This window comes from Vanacampus margaritifer, chromosome 1 (assembly GCF_051991255.1).
Source record: "Vanacampus margaritifer isolate UIUO_Vmar chromosome 1, RoL_Vmar_1.0, whole genome shotgun sequence".
NCBI classification, from domain to species: Eukaryota; Metazoa; Chordata; class Actinopteri; order Syngnathiformes; family Syngnathidae; genus Vanacampus; species Vanacampus margaritifer.
This window is the reverse complement of record NC_135432.1, coordinates 32,250,300-32,274,467: the sequence shown is the minus strand read 5'-3', so window position 1 is coordinate 32,274,467 and position 24,168 is coordinate 32,250,300. Positions and strand designations below refer to the sequence as shown.

Below are 24,168 nucleotides of genomic sequence, written 5' to 3'. Positions count from 1 at the left end.
CACAATAGATTATCCAATAGATAGTACTCTTCTGCCCTCTTTAGGTGGACAACGTGAATCTTTATTAACGCACGAAAGGGACCTGCTATTCATGTCAATGGACCTCTGCAACCTGGGTGTTTCCCCCTTACCAATTAAAAAAAAGCAACAACAACAATAACAACCATATTAAAGTAGGTTGCTTTTGATCTTAAGGTACAATACGTCTCATAAAGCTGAAATTGTACCTAAAATTTGACTCCTGTTTCAAAAACTACACGCATGACTACACGTAGATACGACCCCCCCACCCCTTTTTTTTTTGAACAGCGTGCCTACAATGACTCAAACCTAGGAGGGGCAAAGTCGTCAGTAGTTACCGTGCGTGTGGATGGAAATATAACAGACATAAACATTTGTGCACAACGCCTTACAATTACGATAAGGGAACTATCAATAACCTCTCACAAGTATGTCGTGCTCAATTTTGCTGTATGAATTTTGGTATTGTTTTTTGGGAATGTTGTGTGCTGACAGTACACCTTTTGACATTGACGTAAAAAAAAGTAAATATCGTGAAAATAAGTTGACAAACGAGCAATATGCAACTTCTTCATTCATGCATTCCATTCGATGCGAAAATCGCCCCTTCCAATATGGCCGCCGCGAAAGCATATCCGTATGCCAGACTTCTACAGCGCGCTTGGCCGCTTGCAACTACATATCCCTTAAAGCGAAATCATGCCCATATTGCACTTCGGTACCATCTGTCCCAAAGCAAACAGCCCACATTTGAACGATATAGCATATTTTTTATAGTCTTGTAATGGTATAGTTGAGTGATAGTTTATAATGAAAATCTCTTAGTTTATACATCCATTTTGCAAGCTCGCATTTCGACTTCCGGTTACGTAATTTCTCGCCTCTTTTCTCATTGGCTCTGTGCGATTATTGAAGCGTTTTCCCGCGTTGTGTACTTCGCAAAACAGCACACTGAGTTGTTGGGTTTGTGGGGTAACTAGTAGACATTTTAATCTTAGATTAACGGCGGTACTGTGTCCTGAATATATTGCGAAATGCCGTCGTCATTAAATTATGACCCAGCGATCTTACCGGATTTACTACCGCTTTACTACCGCCGACTGTTTCCTTTCTCACAGTACTACCGTTGGCTCAACTATGGAGGAGGTGAGCGAGCTCCCAAACAGCCGTTGTTGTTTTACGTTCCTGTTAATATCATTATAATGTTCAGGCTACACTTGTGATGGTGAAGTCAGTGACACGTGTATTCGATGTAACACCCCCTCCCCATTTCTGACATCAGTGCAGAAAAACTATTTCCAGAACCGAGAGTTCTCCTTCACCCTCAAAGACGACATATACGTCCGCTACCAGTCTTTTACTACGCAGAACGAACTGGAGAAGGAAATGCAGAAGATGAACCCTTACAAAATTGACATTGGAGCAGTCTATAGTCACCGAGTATGACGTACAATCCTACTGGGCAGTATGTCACACGATTGTAACAATTGGTTGTTGATTTTTGCTCACAGCCCAGTCAACATAACACGGTGAAGTCCGGATCCTTCCAAGCTCTGGAAAAAGAGCTGGTGTTTGACATAGACATGACTGATTATGATGACGTCAGAAGCTGTTGCAGGTCATTCAAACATCCATCCATTTATTTTACTGTTATTGGTAAGGGATTGATTCATACTTACTGACCATCATTTCAACCACAATATTTGATTATAGTGCTGCAGACATTTGTTCTAAGTGCTGGACTCTAATGAGCATCGCTATACAGATCCTTAACAGAGCTCTTCGAGGTAGGTCACTGTTGGTTCATATGTTTCTTTAATATCTAAAAGAGTATGGACTTTGATGTAATATTTTTTTGTGTGCAACATTCTAGATGACTTTGGTTTTCAGCACCTCCTGTGGGTATATTCTGGCAGAAGAGGGGTTCATTGTTGGGTGTGTGATGAAGCTGCTAGGACCCTTTCGGTATCTGCTCGATCCGCAGTGGCAGAATACCTCAGTTTGGTCAAGGTTACTGTGTTGTTACTCCTACTAAATAAATAATGCAAGGCATTGACTAGAAGTTGAAGCTGCCCGAGTCCTGTAGATTTGCTTGTGTGGTGAGTCATTCTAAAATTTAACTCATTATTTCGTCTGGTTTGTCATATCACAGGGTGGTGAGGAGACTATAAAAAAAGTGGTGCTGACAGAGCCAATTCATCCCTTAATTAGGTATCGCTGTCCTGTTTTGATATTTTACTTTAACTCAACCAAACATTTTTTTGTCTAAGTCTCTATTTATACTTTCAACAGAGAATCTCTGACAGTTGTGGAGGGATACTTCTCCATGTATGCACTGCAACAACAGGACATACTGGGCCGCAAGGAGTCTGTGGAGCAAGTGCTGGCCCTTGTGCCTGAAGATATCCTTTTTGCCGTGTATGTCTAATCTACATTTTTTTCCATAGTTGCATGTGAAAATGACTGACCCTTAACTCGGGTGTACATGTTCGAAAAGAGTTACAACAGGACTTCAAAAATGAGAAGAACCCAGAGAAACGGTGGCAACTCATCATGGAACAAGCCAGCAGGAAACAAGTTGGTGATTCTCTTTGTGTTAAATAATTGCACTTTTCTTGATTCGATGTTTAATGGCATGCTTTGTCTTCCAAGGCGGCTGCCAAGAAGGGCCAACACTTTGAGAAAGAAATCATGTTGCAGTATTGTTACCCACGACTTGATGTCAACGTCAGTAAAGGGGTGAATCATTTACTGAAGAGCCCCTTCAGTGTCCATCCTAAAACAGGTAAATATGAGGACATTTTTCTTGTCATTATGAGTTGTTTAAATGTGACTAAATCTCTCTCTTTCTCTTTATTTTTTTAACTATGATCAGGGCGCATCTCTGTTCCCATGGACCTCACAGAACTGGATACGTTTGATCCCTTCAACGTACCCACAATCAGGTAAGCAACAATTTCATATCTAATGTTACATGTCCACTATTGATGCAGTATTCTATAGTTTTAAATTGATGTTTAAATCTCTTTGTAGTTTGCTCTGCGAAGAGTTGGATCGGGCCAAGGTGGCTGAGGTAGAAGATGAAAATGAAGAGATCAAGGAAAATGAGGAAGTATCTGCAGAGAAACGGAAGATCAGAGGTGTCATCAATCTGCCCATTTTGTCGTATTATGCCATTCAGTTAAAGTCATCCACACCTTTCACATTGCTTACCCTTTTTTTGGACATAAACTGATATCAGGCAATAATTTTTCACATCAATACTAACATAGAATTAGAATTTTGATCCAGATTATTAATTTGTGTTTATGCAAGACATGTAATCTGATTTGCACATATTTATTAAAAAATGGAATAAAACAGATTATATGTATGTGTAGAAATAACAATCCATTGAATCCTGTTGATTGATTAGTTATTTCTCATGTTACAAAGTTACGAAGCATGTTTCGTAACTGAGAGATTGCACTTGAAATATGTGGAAGAACTCATTTTCCTATTTGTGTTTTCTGGTACCAGTAATATAAATGACGTAACACTCAATTCCAATCTTTTCACAGATTACAAAAGAACCAGTCTGGCAAAATACATCAAGTATTTTGATACATTTTTGGATGGCGTCTCTCATTCACGGAAAGGAGAACTTCTCAGAAAGAGTGGTATGTTTTGTTTGGTAAAATAAGGAATTGTTGGTGTTTAATATTGTATTAAGTCATGAGTTGGCTGTTGTTTTACTTTTCAGATGTTCAAAAGGAATTTTGAGCTGACCATGTAAACTATCTTCATTTGGAACATCTATAATGTTGCCGTTGCTCTGATAAACGATGCCTTCATTGCGACTCTGTTATTTTTAATTGTACTCTGCACACCCAGCAACACATTCATAATTAAACATTAAATAATTTTGTGTTGACCATTATTTTTGCTTGAGTTCTCCTTTTCTGGTGTATAGTAGTTTGTAAAAATGCTATTCGTCTGATGTTGTTGAAATTTGTTGTAGTTGTATGGCAAAAGATCTGCAGGGGTAGGATATTTGAAGTCTACAGATTTTGAACATGAATACTTACCGGAGAACATTTTCAGATTGTTTGCATCTTAGCTGCTAAAATTACTCACATTATTTTAAATTGTCTGAAATTAAGTATAGAGAGAGACAGAATGTTGTACATTAATTGATCATTAGATGAATCAGTTTTCTAATAGAATGTACTACAATGGTATGTTTTTATGAAATAAAAAAGAAGAAGATAAAGAGAGCTTAATGTTTACCTTTACTTTATCACCATATACAACATGTGACCTATATAACCTGTTCAGCGATAACAAAATCATTTTGAAAGGGGAATTGAAATTAAACAGGAAAAATGTGGGTGCACATGCACACCCTCATAAAATTGGTGATGTAGCTATATTTACAAATAACCAATTACATTAAAATTAATTTCAAATGGGTGGCAGCACACACCCAGCACCATTTTAAAGGCCTCTGATTAAAATACATAGGCCTACACTTTACTTCAATTCCTAACACCTCACTAACTACATTCAAAGTGATATGAATCACAAATATTTGCTCAGACTAAAAACAATTTAATTGGCAAAGGAATAATGATATTGTAATGTTCAGACATTTTACAACAACAGCTGCTTCAAGTAAATCCAAGTTAATTAAATAAAAATAAACTTTTTCATTTAATTTACAGTATTTGGATTGCTTGTCATGTTTTGTGTCACTTGCTTTAAAAATGTGTACCGCTACAGCTTTCATGAATATGATATACATTTAATTTGTCTTTGTTACTCTAATGTCAATTTAATATTTCTCAGCGTTCCAGAGTAAAATTACAGTACAGTATATCGGATTCGATAGTAACCCGGAAAAGGAAGTTTGCTTTCAAGGCCGGATATCCACTTGTAAGTGAGGTACCAGGTTCTCTCTCGCAGCCATCTTGGATATAGCATCCCGAGTCGGTGAGTACCTCCCTTCTAAATCTAATGTCATCCAGCCGGTTTCCAAAGATTACGGTCGCTATCAACGCTCTCGAACGTTAACTCAAAGTAGTGTTATTAGTCGGTAAGGCCATTTGCCTATCTGCTCATCACCTTGCCATGATTATGTACACCTTTGTACTGCTGCCGTTAACAGGCTCAAAATGGGGGAACATGATGCCTTCCAGGGCCGCATTCTTAACAAGACAACTGTTATAGACGTTAATGATTGACAACTAGTAAGTCATTGTCAATGGTTGTTTTCAGGTAAAAATAAAATAAAAATAAAGATTAATTCTAGTGACCAGCATTCTACCCGTCTTAAAGAAGTTGTTTGTAGCTTAACGTAGCTAAATTGGCTAACCTAGCTAAAGCATGGCATGCCTTACCGGTCCGACAAGTACAGTACTAGCAACAGTTAGTGACCCGCAGAATATGCAAAATGATTTTCTTAAATTAAAATGAAATCGATTATAACACCCACGTGTGTTTTGCCCGTGGTTTTGCCAATGAGGTAACCATTGTGTCTTTTGTTAGCAACCATGCCTGGCGAAGCAACAGAAACAGTCCCAGTCACTGAGCAGGAGATGCAGCAGCCACAAGTGGAGACTGGTTCGTATTTTTTAAATTGTTGCAAGCATGTCACCTGAAACGCTTTCTCCAGAAACAACAGTCGTGGGGTCCTGGTAGTGTACTCGGTGGTGCTTGTGAATGTCCTAAATTTGGACACTTGTTTTGAGGGGCTTGATGTAAGGGGAGTGGTTGGATTGGGTGTGCATGTAACAGGTGATGGTCATTTTGACTGTCAGCTGCTAGGTGTTGCACATGTGTTGCTAACTTGGCTTCCAGAGAGTAACCCAGGATCCCCTTGTATTTATTCAGATGTGTGGCATTCTGCTTTGACAACTTTGGTTTAGGAAGCATCTTGTGTGTTTTGTGTGTTTACTAAAGACCGTTTCACAACTAAAGGAAACGCAACTTCCAAACTAGTAGCATGTGGTGTTTTATTTGCGTGTTTTCATTTGTTTAACCTCACACTTTTTGTATTTTAACTAAGACCTGGGGTGTGGGCATTACATTGGGACAGTTCTGCAAGGCTGCTGAGATTCTAGGTCAACTGGCTTAAATTTATATGAACATGATGAATTCAGCCTCCTTAAAGGGGCTGTACACTAGTAATCTATTGAAAGTGTAATGCTCCTCTTCAACACAATCTTCTAAAATTTAAAACAAGGGTGTACCTGCACAAATCGCCGACTGCCATTTTGATCCACGCCTGTTGAGTTAAACCAAATCCCTACATCAACAACCCCCCCCCCCCCTTTTTTTTTTGAGGGTTAACATTTTGCACTGTAATTTCCAAACTACAAAGCGCACCTAATAAAAAGCTGCAACCGCTAAATTTAGCGGTACATTGTACAAGTACATATACATGGTTAAAAAAGGCCTTTAATATGAGGTATGTTTAATCAAATGACGCAACAAAGTTAACTACGCAGGTAACTGTTCCACCGGCAATGAATGAATTAGTGACATGTAGCAGATGTAGGTGTGTTCTTCCGCCAAGTCACCACCTTTGTTCAGATTAAGGTTCCTGTTCCCTCGCCATTACGCGGTTCACTTTTCGCGGATTTTGTTTTAGTGCAATCTTGCAGGCATTTTTTTCCAGTAATGTACTTATTTTATAAAATTTATGAAGGTTTGAACATTGAGAATGTTTAAACGAGAGCAATGTGAGAAAATGTAAATGCCTCGATGAGAAAACTGTATAAACTGTGTAGTGAGGGGTTTTAGAGCCTTAAAACATTTATAATAAATGTTAAACAAAGCTAACTACTTCGCTGATTTAATTTATTGCGGGTATTTTTTGGAACCTAACCCCAGCGGAAAACGAGGGAACACTGCATAACAAATGTAAGTTTCAGGCACTTTATGTGCGACGCATTAATATGGCTTTGTGACTACAGGATCCGATTTCTGCTTTTAATTTTAGCCCATTAAGTCAAGTTCACACATTCAAATTTTACCTTTTTGTTTGAACAACTCTCCTCAAAGAGTTATTCACATTTATATATGAACATACCTAATTGAAAATATGTAATGATGTGTGAAAACATGTTTAGGCACTTAAGTTACAATAATATAATGGCAGGATAAAAAAAAAGTTTTACAGTGTATTGGCTGCTTTGCTTTATTAGCCACCGGTGTCCATGTTAAAAAATGGGATATTTGTACATAGAGAGGCCACAGTTGTATTTTTTCATCTGTTTTCTCAGTTTTGTCGTGTGACGTTCGCAAGCTGAGGTGTGATTGATGTTACCTGAGCCCTGAGCAACCGTGATGTCATTTTCAATCCTCAAAAAGTGGCAAAATGGCTGCCCCTGACATGGATTTAAAAACAGGTTGATTTTGCTGCTTAATTAATCTTCCACACACACAATATTAATCAGATTAGTGTCTAGACTTGTGGGGTAACGATCCCATTTGCAATGACAAATACATTATAAAGAGTTTTTGTTCCTGAGTATTTTTTTATATTTTTGTGTTAACAAGCTACAGGGGCTGTTGCTTAATTTACAACTGTTCCACTATTGCTCGGTTATTTAATCAACAATTCATAAGGTTCCAGTGTTTTTCCTGTGTTCAAAAATACGAGGCGGCCACCTCCAGCTAATTTTGTGCTGCCCCCAGGCAGTGCGATATATTGCTCAACTAGGGTGAACAACCGCCCTGCGTAGCATGTCCACGCACAGCGTTTGAAGCTCAATTCATGCTTCGATAATTGGAGCCAAGTCCCGCAAAATCAATGCTTGCTTTAATGAGAGTTTGGCGCAATTACTGTCAACCTTAACCACAACAACAAGTCGTAGCCACAGACTTTCTTATGTAAGGCTGTCTGTATGCGTAGCTCACGAAGTCCCCCGTTCCCTTCATGGCCCCCAGACTATTGCAAACCACAGAACCCCTGAACCACCATGGTTGCTTTTTCGTTGTTGACCCACTTCTGCTCAACACTTCGAATCAAAAGACTTATCTTATTGAATCAACGCAGGCATGATTAGGATGTTGTGATGACAGAGGGACTGGGGGTGATACAGCACGCTATCTCGTCGAGATGGACTCGCCTCGCAAGCACTTACTTTAAAGTCATGTCGACTTCGTCGATACAAAAGACAAGCTTGCTTTCAATCACCGTGCTCGTGAAGCTTAGCAGCAGCAACTCTGAGCCTCTGCGTTGTTTGTGACATAAAATCCGTATGAAATATAGTATGGTGGGCTGGTAATGCTGATAGCCTATTTTCAGTGACAAAACCAATTGAAAAGCAAAAGGAGCTCTATATAAGGGGGAGAGATGTGGTATAATCACGGTAAAATAGCCGATTTACAGCAGGCCAAGACTTTCTTACTCCGGGGACTTGCCAATCAAATAACGCTAACTGGAAAGTTGCCAGTCATGGCAAAATGGTCACCTCAGTTTACATAACAGTACTTGTACTGTACTTGCAAAATCAGCAGACAGTTGGAGGGGATGAAAAGCTCAGACCTCGGTTCTTACATTAAAGCTAAAATGGGATGTTTATTTGTGTCATATTGGGGGGAAACGAGTAGCACCGTTTATCTTTTAAAATAAAAATTGGCAAAAAAAGTTTTCCACTTTATCAACGCATAGATTTACATATCCAGAAGTACTTGATTCAAGGTAGAAGTTTGTTAACTGATAAAATAAAAGAAAAACTTTTTAACTTCTTGGTTCATGTTAAAAAATATATATAAAAGGGGATCATAAATTTAATTTTTTGTTTAAAAAAATCTGAGATTTTATTTTTAGGCAAAATCGCCCCGCCCTAGTACAAGTGTTAATTTTAGTTGTGTTCAGTGTATTTTCTAGTGCTCACTATTTAACATTTTTAGAATTAATTAATCTATTGATTATTAATCGATTGATCTAATCTCACTCATTTTAATTTTGCAATAAAGTGTATTGCAAAAACATTTTTTTCCCTGATTACAGTTTATTAAACAGTGATTGGTGTTTATATCATACTAGTTTGTATTTGTTTAGTGATTGTTTTTGTTTAAAAGGGGGGATTGACACCCAATTTACTGCAGAACTGCCGCGGTGCATTTTCCTTACGGCCGCCGCGCGGACGGCAATTTACACTGACTGCGTTGCTTCAGGTGTCCGGAAATATGCACTTGCCAGACCACAAGATCACGGGGGTCCACGCTGGAGAGTTGAATTCTGGCGATAACAACCGTGTATATAGAGTCCTATTGGCAAACAATAGCCACACTTGCCTGTTGTCACATCTATATGCTTTTGGACATTATTTCTGTGACTTCTACCATGGGTAAGTACGTTTGGTGTTTGAATAGTGTTATTTTGTTATGTTTAATTTAATCCGAGCTTGTTTTTTGTCTTAAATGTCCGACTCATGTCATACTATGTTGTTAGCTAGCTTTCCTCCCCCCAAAAATGAGTTCGCCAACAATTTTATTTTGAAATATACCGGATCTACCTTGATGCCGACGCTCAACTTCCTGTCCGGCTCATGTAATTTCTTCAGCTTCATGAAATTTCGCATGCGGCGTCCAGAAAAAATAGAACGCTTGCGGAAACCTTTCGCAACGCCGCATCCCTTCCGCAACACACTGCAGCTGGTGTAAATTGACACGCAGACTCGAATGCTTTCTATTCCTTGCGGCGGCCGTACGGAAAACGCACCGCGTCTGTTCCGCAGTCAGTGTAAATTGGGCGTAATGTACTATGTTACCAGTTTGATCATTGTTTTCCAAAGTAAAAATAGATGATTGAAAATATCTTATTTTCTTATCTTTTTTCATGAAGGATGACAGAAATCAGTGAACAATTACTGTTGATATGCTGAAATCAGAGGATTTGGACAATTTTAAGTATAAAAAAAATGGCACCAAACAATTACTCGATTATTCAAATAGTTGTCGATTAATTTGATAATCGATTACTAGTCGATTCATTTTGACAGCTTTAGTATTTTCCTAATTTTACTCGTCTGATTTCACTACCTTCTACATTATAAAATATAGTCCCCAAGAAGAGTTAACTATGTTACAAGTATTTATTTTTGTATTTATAGTTTCATAGTTTTAATGCTACTATGCCTAGTTTTTGTTTCAATTTTTTAATACACTAAGATTTACAGCAAAACATTTTTTTCTAATGAACAGTATCGCCATCAATTTAACTCTTTGGCTGCCAACCGTTTTCAGAAAAGGGATGCTGTGGGTGCCAGCTGATTTAAGCATTTTGACTGATCTTTCAAGGTCCACAGAAAATGTTGTTTGGACTATGGAAACACACATACTACCAAATGAAAGATTGAACTCTCATCTTTCATCAGAAAAAAAAGTTTGTTTCTACCTTATTCCGTTTTTCAGTAATCAACAATAGAAAATGGTTAGTTTCACCCAAATACTCTGTTTTGGACCAAAATACGGAGAAATCAAGCTTTTCGTGAAACGATATCATTTCATGCACACTAGTGAATTTGACACTTTTTTTTCCATGAATGATGCTACAAACACCTAAACAGTGCTTTACTTCTTTAAAACACTACCACCAACAATGAAAAAGTGTTTTTTGATAGCAAAATATGTTTATTTACATTCAACAGTGTAACAATTTGGCAAACTATTTACAAATGTGTGCAACCGTAGTACTATTTACAATTGTGTGGATGTTTCAACTGCAGTTTTTCTTTTTGTGTAACACTCCCCTGTGTGCAAGGGGACGCAGCAGGATTTGCACAACAGATTAGTTTCACTGCGATTGCAGACACTACACTTTTTTGCTGGCTTTTTTTCCCGGGGAATAGCAAGTACACTGTATATACTGCAGTGTGTGTTTGGCCATGTTGCCGTCAAGTCTACTCTCAGGATCATGATACGGTGACGTTACGGTGGTGTTACGTCTGTCCTTCAGTTCCTATACCAGGTGGTAAGAGATGTTCTGATCCATCTTATCCGCTCCATTCATGGTGGCATCGTAGTCCATAACCAGTGTCTTCTCCGTGATCAGATTGTACCAACTCCTCCGATGAATATGCATTGGACTCGGGGCACTCTTCGTCGTCCGATTGAACGTCCGCCTGAGCAGAAGTGCTCGGTTGTGCTCCGCGTTTTCCGGCGTTAGCATCGCTAGCCGGTGAGGCTTTACGACGTGATCATAGCCGCCGCGTCAACGCTTCCAACTTCGGCGTCAACCTCGGAGTCACCATCGTCATCATCATCAATGGGCTCTTTAGCATTGGTCGATTTTTTTTTTTTGTCTTTGAAAAAAATGCTCAAGCGTGAGCTGCTTGCAATCGGTCGCCATTTTCGCTTCCTCAGCCATTCTCCCCTCAACACTCTAGCTCCGCCTCACGTCTTCTACTGACGCCTACCCGATCTTGTCTAAAGAGTCATCACTGCCATCTAGTGCCCAAAAATAGTCATTATACTAACTCGATCTGATACTTTCAGCACAGCTGGCCAAGGCTTTCCTCCACCAGTTTCCCAAAAAAACAACAACAAAAAAACAGTTAGTCTTAACGTTTTTGGCGGCCCTCATTTGGATTTTACTAAACTTTATTGAACGTTTTTGGCAGTCAAAAGAGTTATGTGCCTCCACTCTCCATCTTTATTAACATGTAAGAAATTAGGGTACAAGCTGCAAAACCCAATCAAAGGTCAATGTAGTATAATATTAATCATCTTCATTATTTATTTGCACATACTTTCAAAGAATTCAATGTAAACTAATGTTTTTTTTTTTAAGAGCAGCCGCTTATTGGTGCAATATGCTTCTATTTACGTATGTTCCGATTAATCAACTAATCGCGACTACTGTTGATTAATTAATTGGCAAAATAATCATTTGTGGCAGCCCTAATTAAAATCAAAGGCATGGAATAACCAGACAACTCTACACCTGTGACTAGCCAGGTTGTTGAGCAGACTACCTTTTGAATCTCATTGTCATTCATTAATTACTTTTCTAGCTGAAATTCTGAATTTGTGCATGAAATATGAGTTGGAAATATTATTGGACTCATGGCCAAAGTGTCCCCCGACTAAATGAGTTCTGTGTGGAATTAAAAAAACAACAACAGCATTTTGAATGGTGGTTTGCATCCAAGAAGTATCACTATTGTAACCCTAAAATTATGATTGTCTTGGTTTGATCAACCTTTTCATTTAACCTGCATGGGAAACAGTTCCACACTACTGTTTGAAAAGAAATTAAAGAATCTGTTTTTGTTCAGCAACATCTCCTGCCCCAGCTTCCATCCAGCAACCTCAGGCAGCTTCTGGCCCTGCAAAGCCCAAAGGCAAAGATGCCAAAAGCACTCAGGGTTCTTCTGCCCCAAAGGCCGTTCCAGGCAGAAGGAAACGCTCTTCCATGTCTGCCTCATCCTCCTCTCCCACCTCGCCAAAATCCACTCCTTCCTCCACCCCCTTGTCACCGCTTCCGTCCCCCTTAGCTTCCTCACCTTCAGCTAATCATGCTATGCGTTTTGCTCCAAAAGTTGTGAAGGTCGGCAAACAAGATAAACCCAAGAAAGGAGTGGCCTTTGTGCCTCAACCTGTCCCCCAAGATGTCAAGGTCATTGAAGAAAGTAAAAAATCAGTGAATAAGCAAATTGTTGAGCCAAAACATAAATCGCCAGCTGCTGAGAAGCCTGTTCCAACCCCAGCAGCCCTTAAAATTACCCCAAAGTGCGCAGTGGCAGCTTCAAATTCATTTGCTTCTAGCCCTTCCAAATCTTCTGAAGCTACTTTGCTGACACCTGCTTCTCTTCCTGCTAATGATGATCTCCCACCACTAATCCCACCTATTAAGCCAAGTAAAATATTAAATCAAAGCAGTCTCATTGCCCCTGTGGAAATATCTAAAACAGAATCCAAATCTAAGCATGTATCTCAAGAGGAACTCAAGACTAACATAGAGCCAAAGACTATCCCTGCTGAGAAAACTGTGAAACCAATGAAACAATTTAAGGCCTCAAATGTCTCTACTGAGACCATAATACCATCACAAACTAAGGCCAACCCAAATTCTTCTGAGACTAAGCCAGCTGCTCAGGTCAAACCTGCTCTTGTGGAGATGGCAAAACCAGCTGCCCAGGCTGTTCTTGTGCAGCCTCCTACTGTCAATGTTACCAAGCCTGCCCCTGTACATGTCAGCACAACCCCACAAGACAAGGTGGTCAAACATGCTCCGATAGAGGATGCTAAGCCACACTTGAAGGAGAATCTTGCTCCTGTGGTGGCTGCTAAAACAGCCACACAGAATAAGCCTAATCCCATGCAGGCTGCCAAGCCTGCTCCCGTGGAGGCTGCTAAGCCAGTCCCTCAGGGCAAAAGTGCCAAGCCTGCCCCTCAGGATAAATGCACTTCCATGCAGGCTGCCAAGCCAGCCCCACAAGACAAGGCTGCAAAGCTTGCTCCTGTGGAGGCTGACAAGCCAGCCCCTCAGGACAAAAGTGCCAAACCTTCTCCCGTGGAGGCTGCCAAGCCAGCCCCACAAGAGAAGGCTGCCAAGCCTGTTCCCGAGGAGGCTGCCAAGCCAGCCCCACAAGAGAAGGCTGCCAAGCGTGCTCCTGTGGAGGCTGCCAAGCCAGTCCCTCAGGACAAAAGTGCCAAGCCTGGCCCCCAGAATAAAAGCACTTCCATGCAGGCTGCCAAGCCAGCCCCACAAGACAAGGCTGTCAAGCCTTCTCCCGTGGAGGCTGCCAAGCCAGCCCCACAAGACAAGGCTGCCAAGCCTGCTCCCGTGGAGGCTGTTAAGACAGCCCCACAAGACAAGGCTGCCAAGCCTTCTCCAGTGGAGCCTCCCAAGCCTGCCCCACAAGACAAGGCTGCCAAGCCTGCTCCAGTGGAGGCTGTCAAGCCAGCCCCACAAGACAAGGCTACCAAGCCTTCTCCCGTGGAGCCTCCCAAGCCAGCCCCACTAGACAAGGCTGCCAAGCCAGCCCCACAAGACAAGGCTACCAAGCCTGCTCCCGTGGAGGCTGTCAAGCGAGCCCCACAAGACAAGACTGCCAAGCCTTCTCCCGTGGAGCCTCCCAAGCCTGCCCCACAACACAAGGCTGCAAAGCCTGCTCCTGTGGAGCCTCCCAAGGCTGCCCCACAAGACAAGGCTGCCAAGCCTGCTCCTTTGGTGGGCACCAAGCCAGGCTTGCAGGACAAGCATGTCCCAGTGCAAACTGCCAAGGCAACCCTTCAGGACAAAAAAACTCCCTTGCAGACTGCCAAGCCTGCTCCCCTGGAGGCCACCAAGCCTACCTCGCAGGACAAACATGTCCCTGTGGAGGCCGCCAAGCCATCCCCGCAGGACAAGGCCGCCAAGCCATCCCCGCAGGACAAGGCCGACAAGGCCGCCAAGCCATCCCCGCAGGACAAGGCCGCCAAGCCATCCCCGCAGGACAAGGCCGCCAAGCCATCCCCGCAGGACAAGGCCGCCAAGCCATCCCCGCAGGACAAGGCCGCCAAGCCATCCCCGCAGGACAAGGCCGCCAAGCCATCCCCGCAGGACAAGGCCGCCAAGCCATCCCCGCAGGACAAGGCCGCCAAGCCATCCCCGCAGGACAAGGCCGCCAAGCCACCCCCGCAGGACAAGGCCGACAAGGCCGCCAAGCCACCCCCGCAGGACAAGGCCGACAAGGCCGCCAAGCCACCCCCGCAGGACAAGGCCGCCAAGCCATCCCCGCAGGACAAGGCCGACAAGGCCGCCAAGCCATCCCCGCAGGACAAGGCCGACAAGGCCGCCAAGCCATCCCCGCAGGACAAGGCCGACAAGGCCGCCAAGCCATCCCCGCAGGACAAGGCCGACAAGGCCGCCAAGCCATCCCCGCAGGACAAGGCCGCCAAGCCATCCCCGCAGGACAAGGCCGACAAGGCCGCCAAGCCATCCCCGCAGGACAAGGCCGACAAGGCCGCCAAGGCCGCCAAGCCATCCCCGCAGGACAAGGCCGCCAAGGCCGCCAAGCCATCCCCGCAGGACAAGGCCGACAAGCCATCCCCGCAGGACAAGGCCGCCAAGCCATCCCCGCAGGACAAGGCCGCCAAGCCTACCCCGCAGGACAAGGCCGCCAAGCCTACCCCGCAGGACAAGGCCGCCAAGCCATCCCCGCAGGACAAGGCCGCCAAGCCATCCCCGCAGGACAAGGCCGCCAAGCCATCCCCGCAGGACAAGGCCGCCAAGCCATCCCCGCAGGACAAGCATGTCCCGGTGCAGGCTGCTAAGCCAACCCCACAAGACAAGGCTGGCAAGCCTGTTCCCATTGAGGTCGGCAAGCCTGTCCCCCAAGACAAATCCACTCCCGTTCAGGCTGCCAAGCCAGCCCCACATGACGAGGCTACCAAGCCCTCTCCCGTGGAGACCAGCAAGCCAGCCTTGCAGGACAAGCCTGCTCACGTTCAGGCTGCCAATCCAGCCCCTCAGAACAAATCTCTTAACATGAAGGCTGCAAAGCAAAACTTACAGGACAAACCTGCTGTTGTGGATGCAGCCCAACCAGAGAAACTTGCTCATAAGGCTGAACTCAAGTCTGCTCCAGGAACTAAGCCAGTTGTTGAGACAAATTTGGCTGCTGAGTCTCCTGTCCCTGACCCAACTTTGCGCAAACTGACGTTTGCTGAAGCCCTTGCAAAGCGGGCACCTATCCAAACTGATGTTGAGGTACTAAGTTCCGTTCCATCACTCAAAAGTGACCCCACAACTGATAAAACCCCAGCCCAGGTGGAGACTGTGATCAACAACGACGAGGGTATTTCTTCTTTCCTTCTTTCTTTCTTGTTGCTTTGTCATACTGTCACTGAACGGGATAGTTACTCTGATGCTGAAACATCAGCATTTAGTTTAAATCACAAATTCCTCATCTTGAAACTTAAAACTCAAAAATAGAATGTAAATTATTTAGGGCTACAGCTATTGAATATTTCCGTATTCAAATATTCGACTGAGAATTCCATTGAATTCTTGAGTATTCGGATACAGTCAAATATGATTTTTGCTTCGATAAAGAGTAGTTTTAAGTACACAACAAAAAATACGACATTTTCCCTTACTGAAGAACCAATTGGTTTCCTTGTTTTAAGCCAATTTTTTTTTTCAAATTGTACATTTACTCCGTGCGTGCGGTTGAGGACAAACTTATTAGCCCCACGACAAAAATGTCATTGTGTTAAAAAAAAAAAAAATCCTAAGTACTTTTAAACAGAGCAGCACATTTTTAACACAGCCTTTGTATACATCCTAGTTTTATTTTTGGATGCTTGTACATTATTTTAGTTTGCGCACACAAAATGGAAACCTCTCCATCCATTTTCTGAACCGCTTATTCCTCACATATTCCACAAACTACAAAAACTACCAGGGTCCAAATTATTAGCCCCTGGATCCTAATAGTCAATTGATTATCCTTTTTGCTGGATAACAGCCTGCATTTGGTTGTCATTTTCAACAAGTCCCTCACACTCATTTGGAAGAATCCCAGCCCATTCTTCTTTGGCAAATCTTTCAAGCACCTCCAGATTTAATGGCTTTCTGGCATGTACATTCTAGTGGCGCTTTTCTACGGGACCGGTTCCACACCGAAGCGGCATTTATTGTCCCCAGATGTTTGCGTCTCAATGGGACTTTTTCGGGGCCCAGCGGTTACAACGATACAGTCGTTAAAAAACATCTCTGCGGGTGGTTCTGCAACGCCGGTCGTCTGGGGCCAAGCAGGGCCGTGTTGTCACCTGTCATCTGATTGACCGACAGCAACGCAGCAAGCAATGCCATAGCACACGCCCATTTCCTGGTTTTATGCGAGAAAGGCAGAGTCATAAAGTCATAAAAATACAATTTATAGAATGAATATGTTTTACAACAACGCTGAACTATATTTACAATTTACAAGGCACTTGTGGATGGATTTGTAATGATTGTGGTTTAAAAAATAATAATAATAAATAAAAATCGCGGGTGCACACTGCTCGCCTGGTCGTGTGTTTTCATTCACTTGAATGAGAGCTTTAGCCACAGTTAAATGAATGAGGCTGAGTTCTCCATTCAGAAATAGTGCAGTTAGCAAGTTTTGCGAGCTGGTTGTGAAATCAAGATCGCAATATTTCATCCATGATGGTTTATATGAAATTGTAAATGCGGTTCAATGTTGGCGCGACTTCTCACTCGTGAAATGTTATGGCAGAGCCACACACACTGCAAGCTTTGCTTGGACACTTTAAATGATCCCGTCTCCTTCTCGCCGCGCGCCTGTTGTAATGGAAATGCAATGGCGGCCGTGTAGTGTCGTTCCGTGAGGTGTGGTGTGATAGCGTGCCGTGCGGGGCTAATGGAAAAGCAGCATAGGTCGGTCAGGGGTTAATGTTCTCCGTCATTTTGAAAATGAGACAAGGGTGCACCCCATAAACAAGTCCCCATGGGGAATGCACGTTTGTTGTTTAAGATCCCATCACTAAACTGACATTGCTTTCATGCATTGAATTCATTAATAGCACCTTAAAAAATCTTGAAAAAGTATTCAATTTTAATATCTGGGTGAGGTCTTAAATTTCATGCCGCGTTTACCTTCTCTGTGGAGAAGCAGCAAGCCATATTAGGATAAATTGGAGGAAATGTCTGTCCCTAGAGTTCAGGGTGGCACTGCGGACGGGACATGTCGAGAGTTGAGTTCTCCACACACTACGCGGCCAATTTGAATGTAGGAGGGGAAAGAGGATGTTTTAATCGTTTTTCACCGTTTGGAACTTACTCTCTGAAGAAAAGGAAAAAGTTTGAACTGCCAGCGTGCTGCGACGTCCTACTACGGAGGAGCTAATTGCTAACCCGCTACATGCTAACATGAGTCAGAGTTCCAGCTTCCTTGCATATCACGCACCGATGTACTATTTAAACACCATATTAACAATAAAAATGTAAAAACTAACAACTAGGATAAAATTTCGCTTTGCGGTTGATGCAAAGCAAAAATGACTAATTATGTCATAATTAAGGTGCTTGGTTGTGCGCACGCTTGCGTCTTTGTGAGAGATAAAGGCAAGGTTATTTGGATGTGGATCTGTAAATGTTGCCTTCATAAGTGTTATTTGTCCCCTTTTTCCCCATTTCACACGTTATGATGGCAACAACTGTTATGGAGAAAGCAAATCTACTTTCCTCATGGGCTGAATAAATAATCTATCTGAGGTGAACAGCTCACCACCAATCCATCCATCCATGCATTTAAATGTCAATTACACATGGATTTTCGTTATTCGCTGTCCTGGCCGGTCTCTACCCCTGCAAATAGTTGGGGTCCACTGTTACTCCAAGTTACATTATTTTAATAGTGTGGTGATCCGATTACGTTAAAAACTACTTCTTTTTTTTTTTAACAACGAGAAACTGTATCCGAAGAATACAATTTAAAAGTAAGCCTCCCAACCCTGCTTATATAGCATAACCATGTATAGATAGATATTTTATTGTACATTAATATTGTCTTGTAAGTCTGCTTGATTTTTATCTCTCAAAATGCGTCAAATTGATGTTTTTAAGTATGTATTAAGTATTTTTAATTTTTTGCATTCCCAATTACCCTACTAGAGAGGTCGTATACTCATCCCTGATTAATGCCTAAATATTATTATTCAAAAAGAATTGGTGTGCACCCTACTGCCCTGCAAAATGTGTTGATTGACAGCAGTCAATTTAAACCATTTTTTCCCCCAGCCAAATTAAAAAAAAAAAATTGCTTTAACCCTTGGCATAGGTGACCCCCACATATTTTCAATGGGATTCAAGTCAGGACTTTGTGCAGTCCACTCAATTACATTCACTTTGGTCTTCTGGATATCTTCAGCAAAGACATGTAAGTTTTGGATTGTTGTCATGTTGGAAGATGAAGCAAAGACCAAGACCCAAGTTTTAATGCTGACTGCTTCAGGTTTTCTTTCAAATTCTCCACATATTTTTCTTTGTGCATGATTCCTTCCACCTTGACAAGATTTTCAGTTCCAGATACACTGAAGCATCCCCATAGCATGATACTCCCACCCCCGTGCTTTACTTTGGGGACGGTGTTCTTTGGGTTATATGCCCCTCTCTTTTTCCTCCAAACATTAACAGCGTCACTATGGCCAAAGAGCTCTAATTTAGCCTTATCTGACCATAGGACACGCCTTCCAGTCTACATAATCTTTCTCCAGGTTGTCTTGAGCGTACTTGGTTTTACTTGAAGGTGTCTGTACTTCAAAAGTAGAGTTTTTCTTGGTCTGTAACCTCGCAGTCCATTTCTGTGCATTTCTGGTTATTGTCTTCACAGAGACTATGATTCCTGATGTGGCAAAGTCATTCACCAGTGTCTTAGCAGTTGGTTTGGGGTCTTTACACACATCTCTCACGAGTTTACTTTTCAGAGTCTTTGAAATCTTTCGCTTCCTACTTCTTCCAGGCTTATTCTATGCTGTTTCTGTCTTTGAATCCCTGGATTATTTTTCTCACTCCATTTCTTGACTCTTGGGGGGGTTGAATAACTTACTTTATGCTCCAGAATCCCGTGCTGTCACCCTTTTTTTCTTTGGTTTCTTCCAATTTCAAATCCAAAAAACGTCATAAAGTGAGCTAGTTTCTATGGTCCACAAAGCGTCCGTGTTTGCAAACTCCCTTGCGTCTGAGTGCATTGTGGCTAACTGGGTCAATTTGGCTCGGTTATTGCACATTTGGTTGCGTAAAACCATAGTAATAGTCCTTATGGCAAATGCTGGATGGCTAGCCTGCACGCTACTTGGAGCGGGAGTCACCGACTCGCCATATCGGGAGGAGTGAGTCTTGTTGACGCACGTAGGGCCACCATCTTACGTGTGTCTGGCTCCAATAAATTCATTAGAACTCTTTGTTTATTTAGCTATTTTGATGCGGATTGTTTTGTGTTAGTGATGCAAATGTTCTCCCTTTTCAGTCAAGAGATCACAAACAAACCCTAAGATGCATCAGGGGTGGGTGATATTGCCTAAAAAGTATACCACTATATTTTAAAGAAATTTGCGGTGATGGTATTTTTGACGAAATTGGTAATAATTACTGAACAATAGATTTGTGATTGGTGCTTCGGAATAATAGCACTTTTATTGCAGCATGATATTTAAGCCACCTTTTTTTCACAATTGAAATGTAAACAAAGTGCAAATATAGCAACCGTAATGGAATCAAATTGGAGGGAAAAAAAGGCCAGGTAGTGTTTATCCTGCAAGGTCTAATTGTAACATAAATGCTTAAAGCACATTTACTTAGCAAATACAAAGAAAACACAAACCTTCAGAAGTCAGTGGCAAATTGCATAAGTCACCAAAGGCCATTATTTTCTCCTGTGTGGTTGATCCTCGTGTTGTAGAGGTGGAAAAAATTCACCGTAGCAGCCAGTTTGTGGCGTCATGCTTTGCACATTGCAGGAAAGTGTACTATAAAAAATGTTTTTCCCCTGTGATTGTTTAGGCAGTGGTTATTTTGCCGTAACCGGCAACCCTCCTGCGAGCGTTATTTTACCGTGATTGGTCTCTGATTGGTCAATGATCAGAGGAGTGGGAAAATGCCATCATTGCTTGTAGACATTACAAGCCGGTATTAATAACACAAAAGTGCATGATAACGCAACTGTGCGACAGCAACGAGCATGCCGTCTTGTCGAGCATGTTAGCATCACAAACTCACGTCAACTGGATGACGAGTTACCGGTCACGGTAAAATAAACACCGCTGATTTTTTATCTTGGCCAAAAAAATGTGCGACCGCTTCAGTATTAACCAACCACAGTCTGCTTTTTTCTTTTCCATAAGGAGTGCGTCTAATCAAGAGTGCTACAGTAGTTAGCTTTTGTTCACGCCAAACATGAGCTGTTTCCATGTCCTCTTCGCGTCTCTTAAGCCTGTGCATCCTCTTAACTTGAATGGCAACAGTTTTCCTGAAGAATTTGCAAACAATCATATTTTTTTGCGTTATATCTGACCTCTTGTAACCAAACAGCCTCCACACAACAAAGGTAGCTCACTCCCACTTTGCCAAAGACGTGACAGAGCTGGCTCACACGCTCCGACATTGTTTTTATGCAGCAGTGAAAAATGTACACATGTCCAAATGGATACGAAGACGTATGATGTTACGCATTACGTCATCACCCCAATTACGCAAGGTTTCAATTTTTTTATCACCCAGAAAAATACGCCGATAATATTGTAGAAGGTATGATATGGAACACCCCTAAAAGGCATCTTAGTTGGTAGTGGTGAATGCCGGTCAGAGTCCGTCAGCAAAAAATATATAGAAATATTGGGCCTTTAGCAACTTCCAGGTGCAGCAAATGTGTTTTTTTTTTTTTTTTAATGATTAAAATAGCTTCGACACATGCATTTTTGCTTTCCCAGCCCTAGTTTTTTTTTCTGCCTTTGTAACAGTATTTAAATGCATTGCAATGTTGGAGTGGGGGCAAGCTACAAAATCAGTACTGTACATGTTGGGGAGTTGGACACGCCGTTGGAGACAATGTAAACTATTGTCATTGTGCCAGGATTAATGCAGAATTTTCATTCTTTTCTTCTTTCTTTTCATTCTCATTTCTTGGAATAACTTTGTTTTGATCCAACTTGTAGGTTCTGGCACAGAATCGGAGAGTGACGACTCGGTCCCTGAGCTGGAAGAACAGGACTCTGCACAGACACAGACACAGCAAGCACAGGTAAGGCTGAAGTCTTTTGTTTGTATATGCAAAACATGTTGTTTTTTTTTACTCTTGGATGATGATTAACACAGTGACTTTCGTTCTTCTGAGCCTACTGAAGCCAGCCTTTTCTGTCCTGAGAAGAGTTGTTTTTGTTTTTTTAATCAAAGATGCTCAATTTCTGGATCCACATTAATATGGATGAACACTTTGCTTGCTGTAGGTTGCAGCTGCTGCTGAACTAGATGAAGAACCCGTCAGTAAAGCCAAACAAAGCCGCAGTGAAAAGAAGGCACGAAAGGTATGCTTAAATTGCTGCAAATTGTTTCCTTTGGTCTAATTTATCTACACTTAGACACAAATGGTATGGATGTTTATTTTAGTATGTTTTCTTCTAGGCAATGTCTAAGCTCGGTCTCAGGCAGGTAACAGGTGTCACCAGAGTCACAATTCGCAAGTCCAAGAACATCTTGTTTGTCATAACCAAACCAGATGTCTACAAGAGTCCTGCATCAGACACATACATTGTGTTTGGGGAAGCTAAGGTGTGTATCTGTGTAATTTGTTTGGTTCGTGACAGTAAGCAAATTCTGCTTTTACTGTTTTGTGATTATCCAACCCGCTCATCCTTTTCTAACCTAGATTGAAGATCTCTCTCAACAAGCCCAGCTGGCTGCTGCAGAAAAATTCAAGGTGCAGGGAGAAGCTGTATCAAACATCCAGGAAAATACACAGACGCCAACAGTACAGGAGGAAAGCGAAGAGGAAGAGGTGAAAATGAACTAAACATTGGGCAAATGGGCAAAAGCCACCATCCTTCCACTCATGCCACAAATTCTGCTATTTAGGTTGACGAGACTGGAGTTGAGGTCAAGGACATTGAACTCGTCATGTCGCAAGCAAACGTGTCACGGGCAAAGGCTGTACGTGCCCTCAAAAACAACAACAACGACATCGTCAACGCTATTATGGTAAGTTCTCCAAACCTTCACTGAAGTTGTTAAACTTGAGGAAGCCATGTCAAATGGTGTGCTCAAAGAACTCTGCAGTGATGATTAAGACAGTGACTTTCGTTCTTCTGAGTTGAACTGAAGACAATATTTCTGTCCTGAGAAGAGAGGATCGAGTATTCCAGTGAGCAAATTAAGTCATTATTGTTACTGACAAACTTTTTTCTCTCTCTTCATTGTAGGAGTTGACAATGTAAAATGGACCCTGGCAAGAATCGTTTGAAGAAAGGTTGCTGATTCAATATTAGCTCATTTATAGAATTTATACCCAAGATGGAAATTAAAATGTGACTTAATATGAAAATGTTGTTTGTATTTATTTCTGGAGGGGGAAAAAATCTTCAATTTGTGAGTTGAAGGTTCAACATTTTTATGGTACAACATACTCTTGAGACGGGATAGCCTGTTCAGATGCTGGCGGACAGCCTCGAGTGGAATCCTTACGCTCCACATTCACATCAGACTCCGATGATGTCACATAGGCTGGCACCCTTTTCAAAGGGAGGCTGGTCACCCAAGACAAGCAAGAAGTATGGCTAAGTATGACAACAAAACTAAAAGCGATCATTTCAGGTTGTCATTATACTCTTACAGTAAATCGGCCAGTAGAAAACTATCATACATAAAGACTTACGAAAATGCCAGCTGGTATACTTTGGTTTATTGTGATGTAAATGATCTAATGTGCACAGGGCTTCAAGTACTCCGGCATGGTAGAGCCACTAGTACAATGACAAATCCAGCGAAGTAAACAAATACATGTGGGGATTATTTGACACGTCTGGCAACACACTGCAAATGCGGAGAGAAACTTCAAAATAAACCTCCCCATACCAAGTAATTTGTGGAGCACAATGCCAATGAACGCTTTTATTTTCACGTTTTTTTCCGGGAGCGTTTTGCCATTGCCGGCGTAAACAATACAACTTCGTACAGAAGTCACGTTCGATCGCCAATTAAGAGCATTAAAAAAAAGAAGCCTTAATTACGCTGACATTGTATAGCACGGTGCCTGTTGCCAGTGTTTAGGGCATCTACAGTGTTAGCGTGCTAACGGCTGCAGCTAGAGTCATCGGACTACTTTTCAAAGGCAGTCTAATCGACATGATGATTGCACACTTTGATGCTGACAGGCGGACACAGTTGCCGTTCCTAGAGATCAGTTTAATGAACTGAGCTCACTCAATTGTGCAGTTGACGGTCGACAAAATCACAACTGTGGTTCTGACGTCACTGTCTCACAGACCAAAAAGTGCTTAACTCGGAATTTCATTTCATACAAAGTGCTGTACATGGAGTAAAAATCAGTCATGGAATAAAGACAAGTAAAACAAAAATAACACCAAATAAATTAAGAATTATCTTAAGTGGGTAAATTAATAAATCAATAAATTAACATAAATAGGTAAGTAAATACATTAACAAAA

At 42.0% G+C, this 24,168-nt stretch overlaps 2 protein-coding genes and 2 non-coding genes across 5 annotated transcripts; all 4 read left to right on the top strand.

The window, feature by feature from the left end:
• Positions 1-759: 759 nt before the first annotated feature.
• On the top strand, positions 760-4,277 carry prim1 (DNA primase subunit 1). Its single transcript, XM_077574801.1, has 13 exons — positions 760-1,167; positions 1,304-1,461; positions 1,533-1,639; positions 1,735-1,808; positions 1,895-2,031; positions 2,174-2,232; positions 2,314-2,425; positions 2,509-2,598; positions 2,674-2,806; positions 2,897-2,966; positions 3,055-3,161; positions 3,582-3,680; positions 3,764-4,277. Exons 1-13 carry the CDS (start codon positions 1,056-1,058, stop codon positions 3,781-3,783), a joined length of 1,278 nt encoding a protein of 425 aa, XP_077430927.1. The 5' UTR covers positions 760-1,055; the 3' UTR covers positions 3,784-4,277.
• A 625-nt stretch (positions 4,278-4,902) lies between these two features.
• On the top strand, positions 4,903-23,045 carry naca (nascent polypeptide associated complex subunit alpha). Of its 2 annotated transcripts, none has more exons than XM_077548726.1 (8): positions 4,903-4,992; positions 5,548-5,622; positions 21,664-21,749; positions 21,955-22,032; positions 22,130-22,276; positions 22,374-22,502; positions 22,580-22,702; positions 22,924-23,045. In XM_077548726.1, the coding sequence occupies exons 2-8, from the start codon at positions 5,553-5,555 to the stop codon at positions 22,936-22,938; spliced, it is 648 nt and encodes a 215-aa protein (XP_077404852.1). In that variant the 5' UTR covers positions 4,903-4,992; positions 5,548-5,552; the 3' UTR covers positions 22,939-23,045. The 2 variants fall into 2 exon arrangements, with proteins under 2 accessions (XP_077404852.1, XP_077404862.1); XM_077548736.1 differs by lacking the exon at positions 4,903-4,992 and adding an exon at positions 5,009-5,095.
• Positions 21,802-21,876, top strand: LOC144042005 (small nucleolar RNA SNORD59). Its single transcript, XR_013290494.1, has one exon. It is a non-coding gene; the product is annotated as a small nucleolar RNA SNORD59 (small nucleolar RNA).
• On the top strand, positions 22,774-22,848 carry LOC144042006 (small nucleolar RNA SNORD59). The gene has a single exon (XR_013290495.1). It is a non-coding gene; the product is annotated as a small nucleolar RNA SNORD59 (small nucleolar RNA).
• Positions 23,046-24,168: the final 1,123 nt, after the last annotated feature.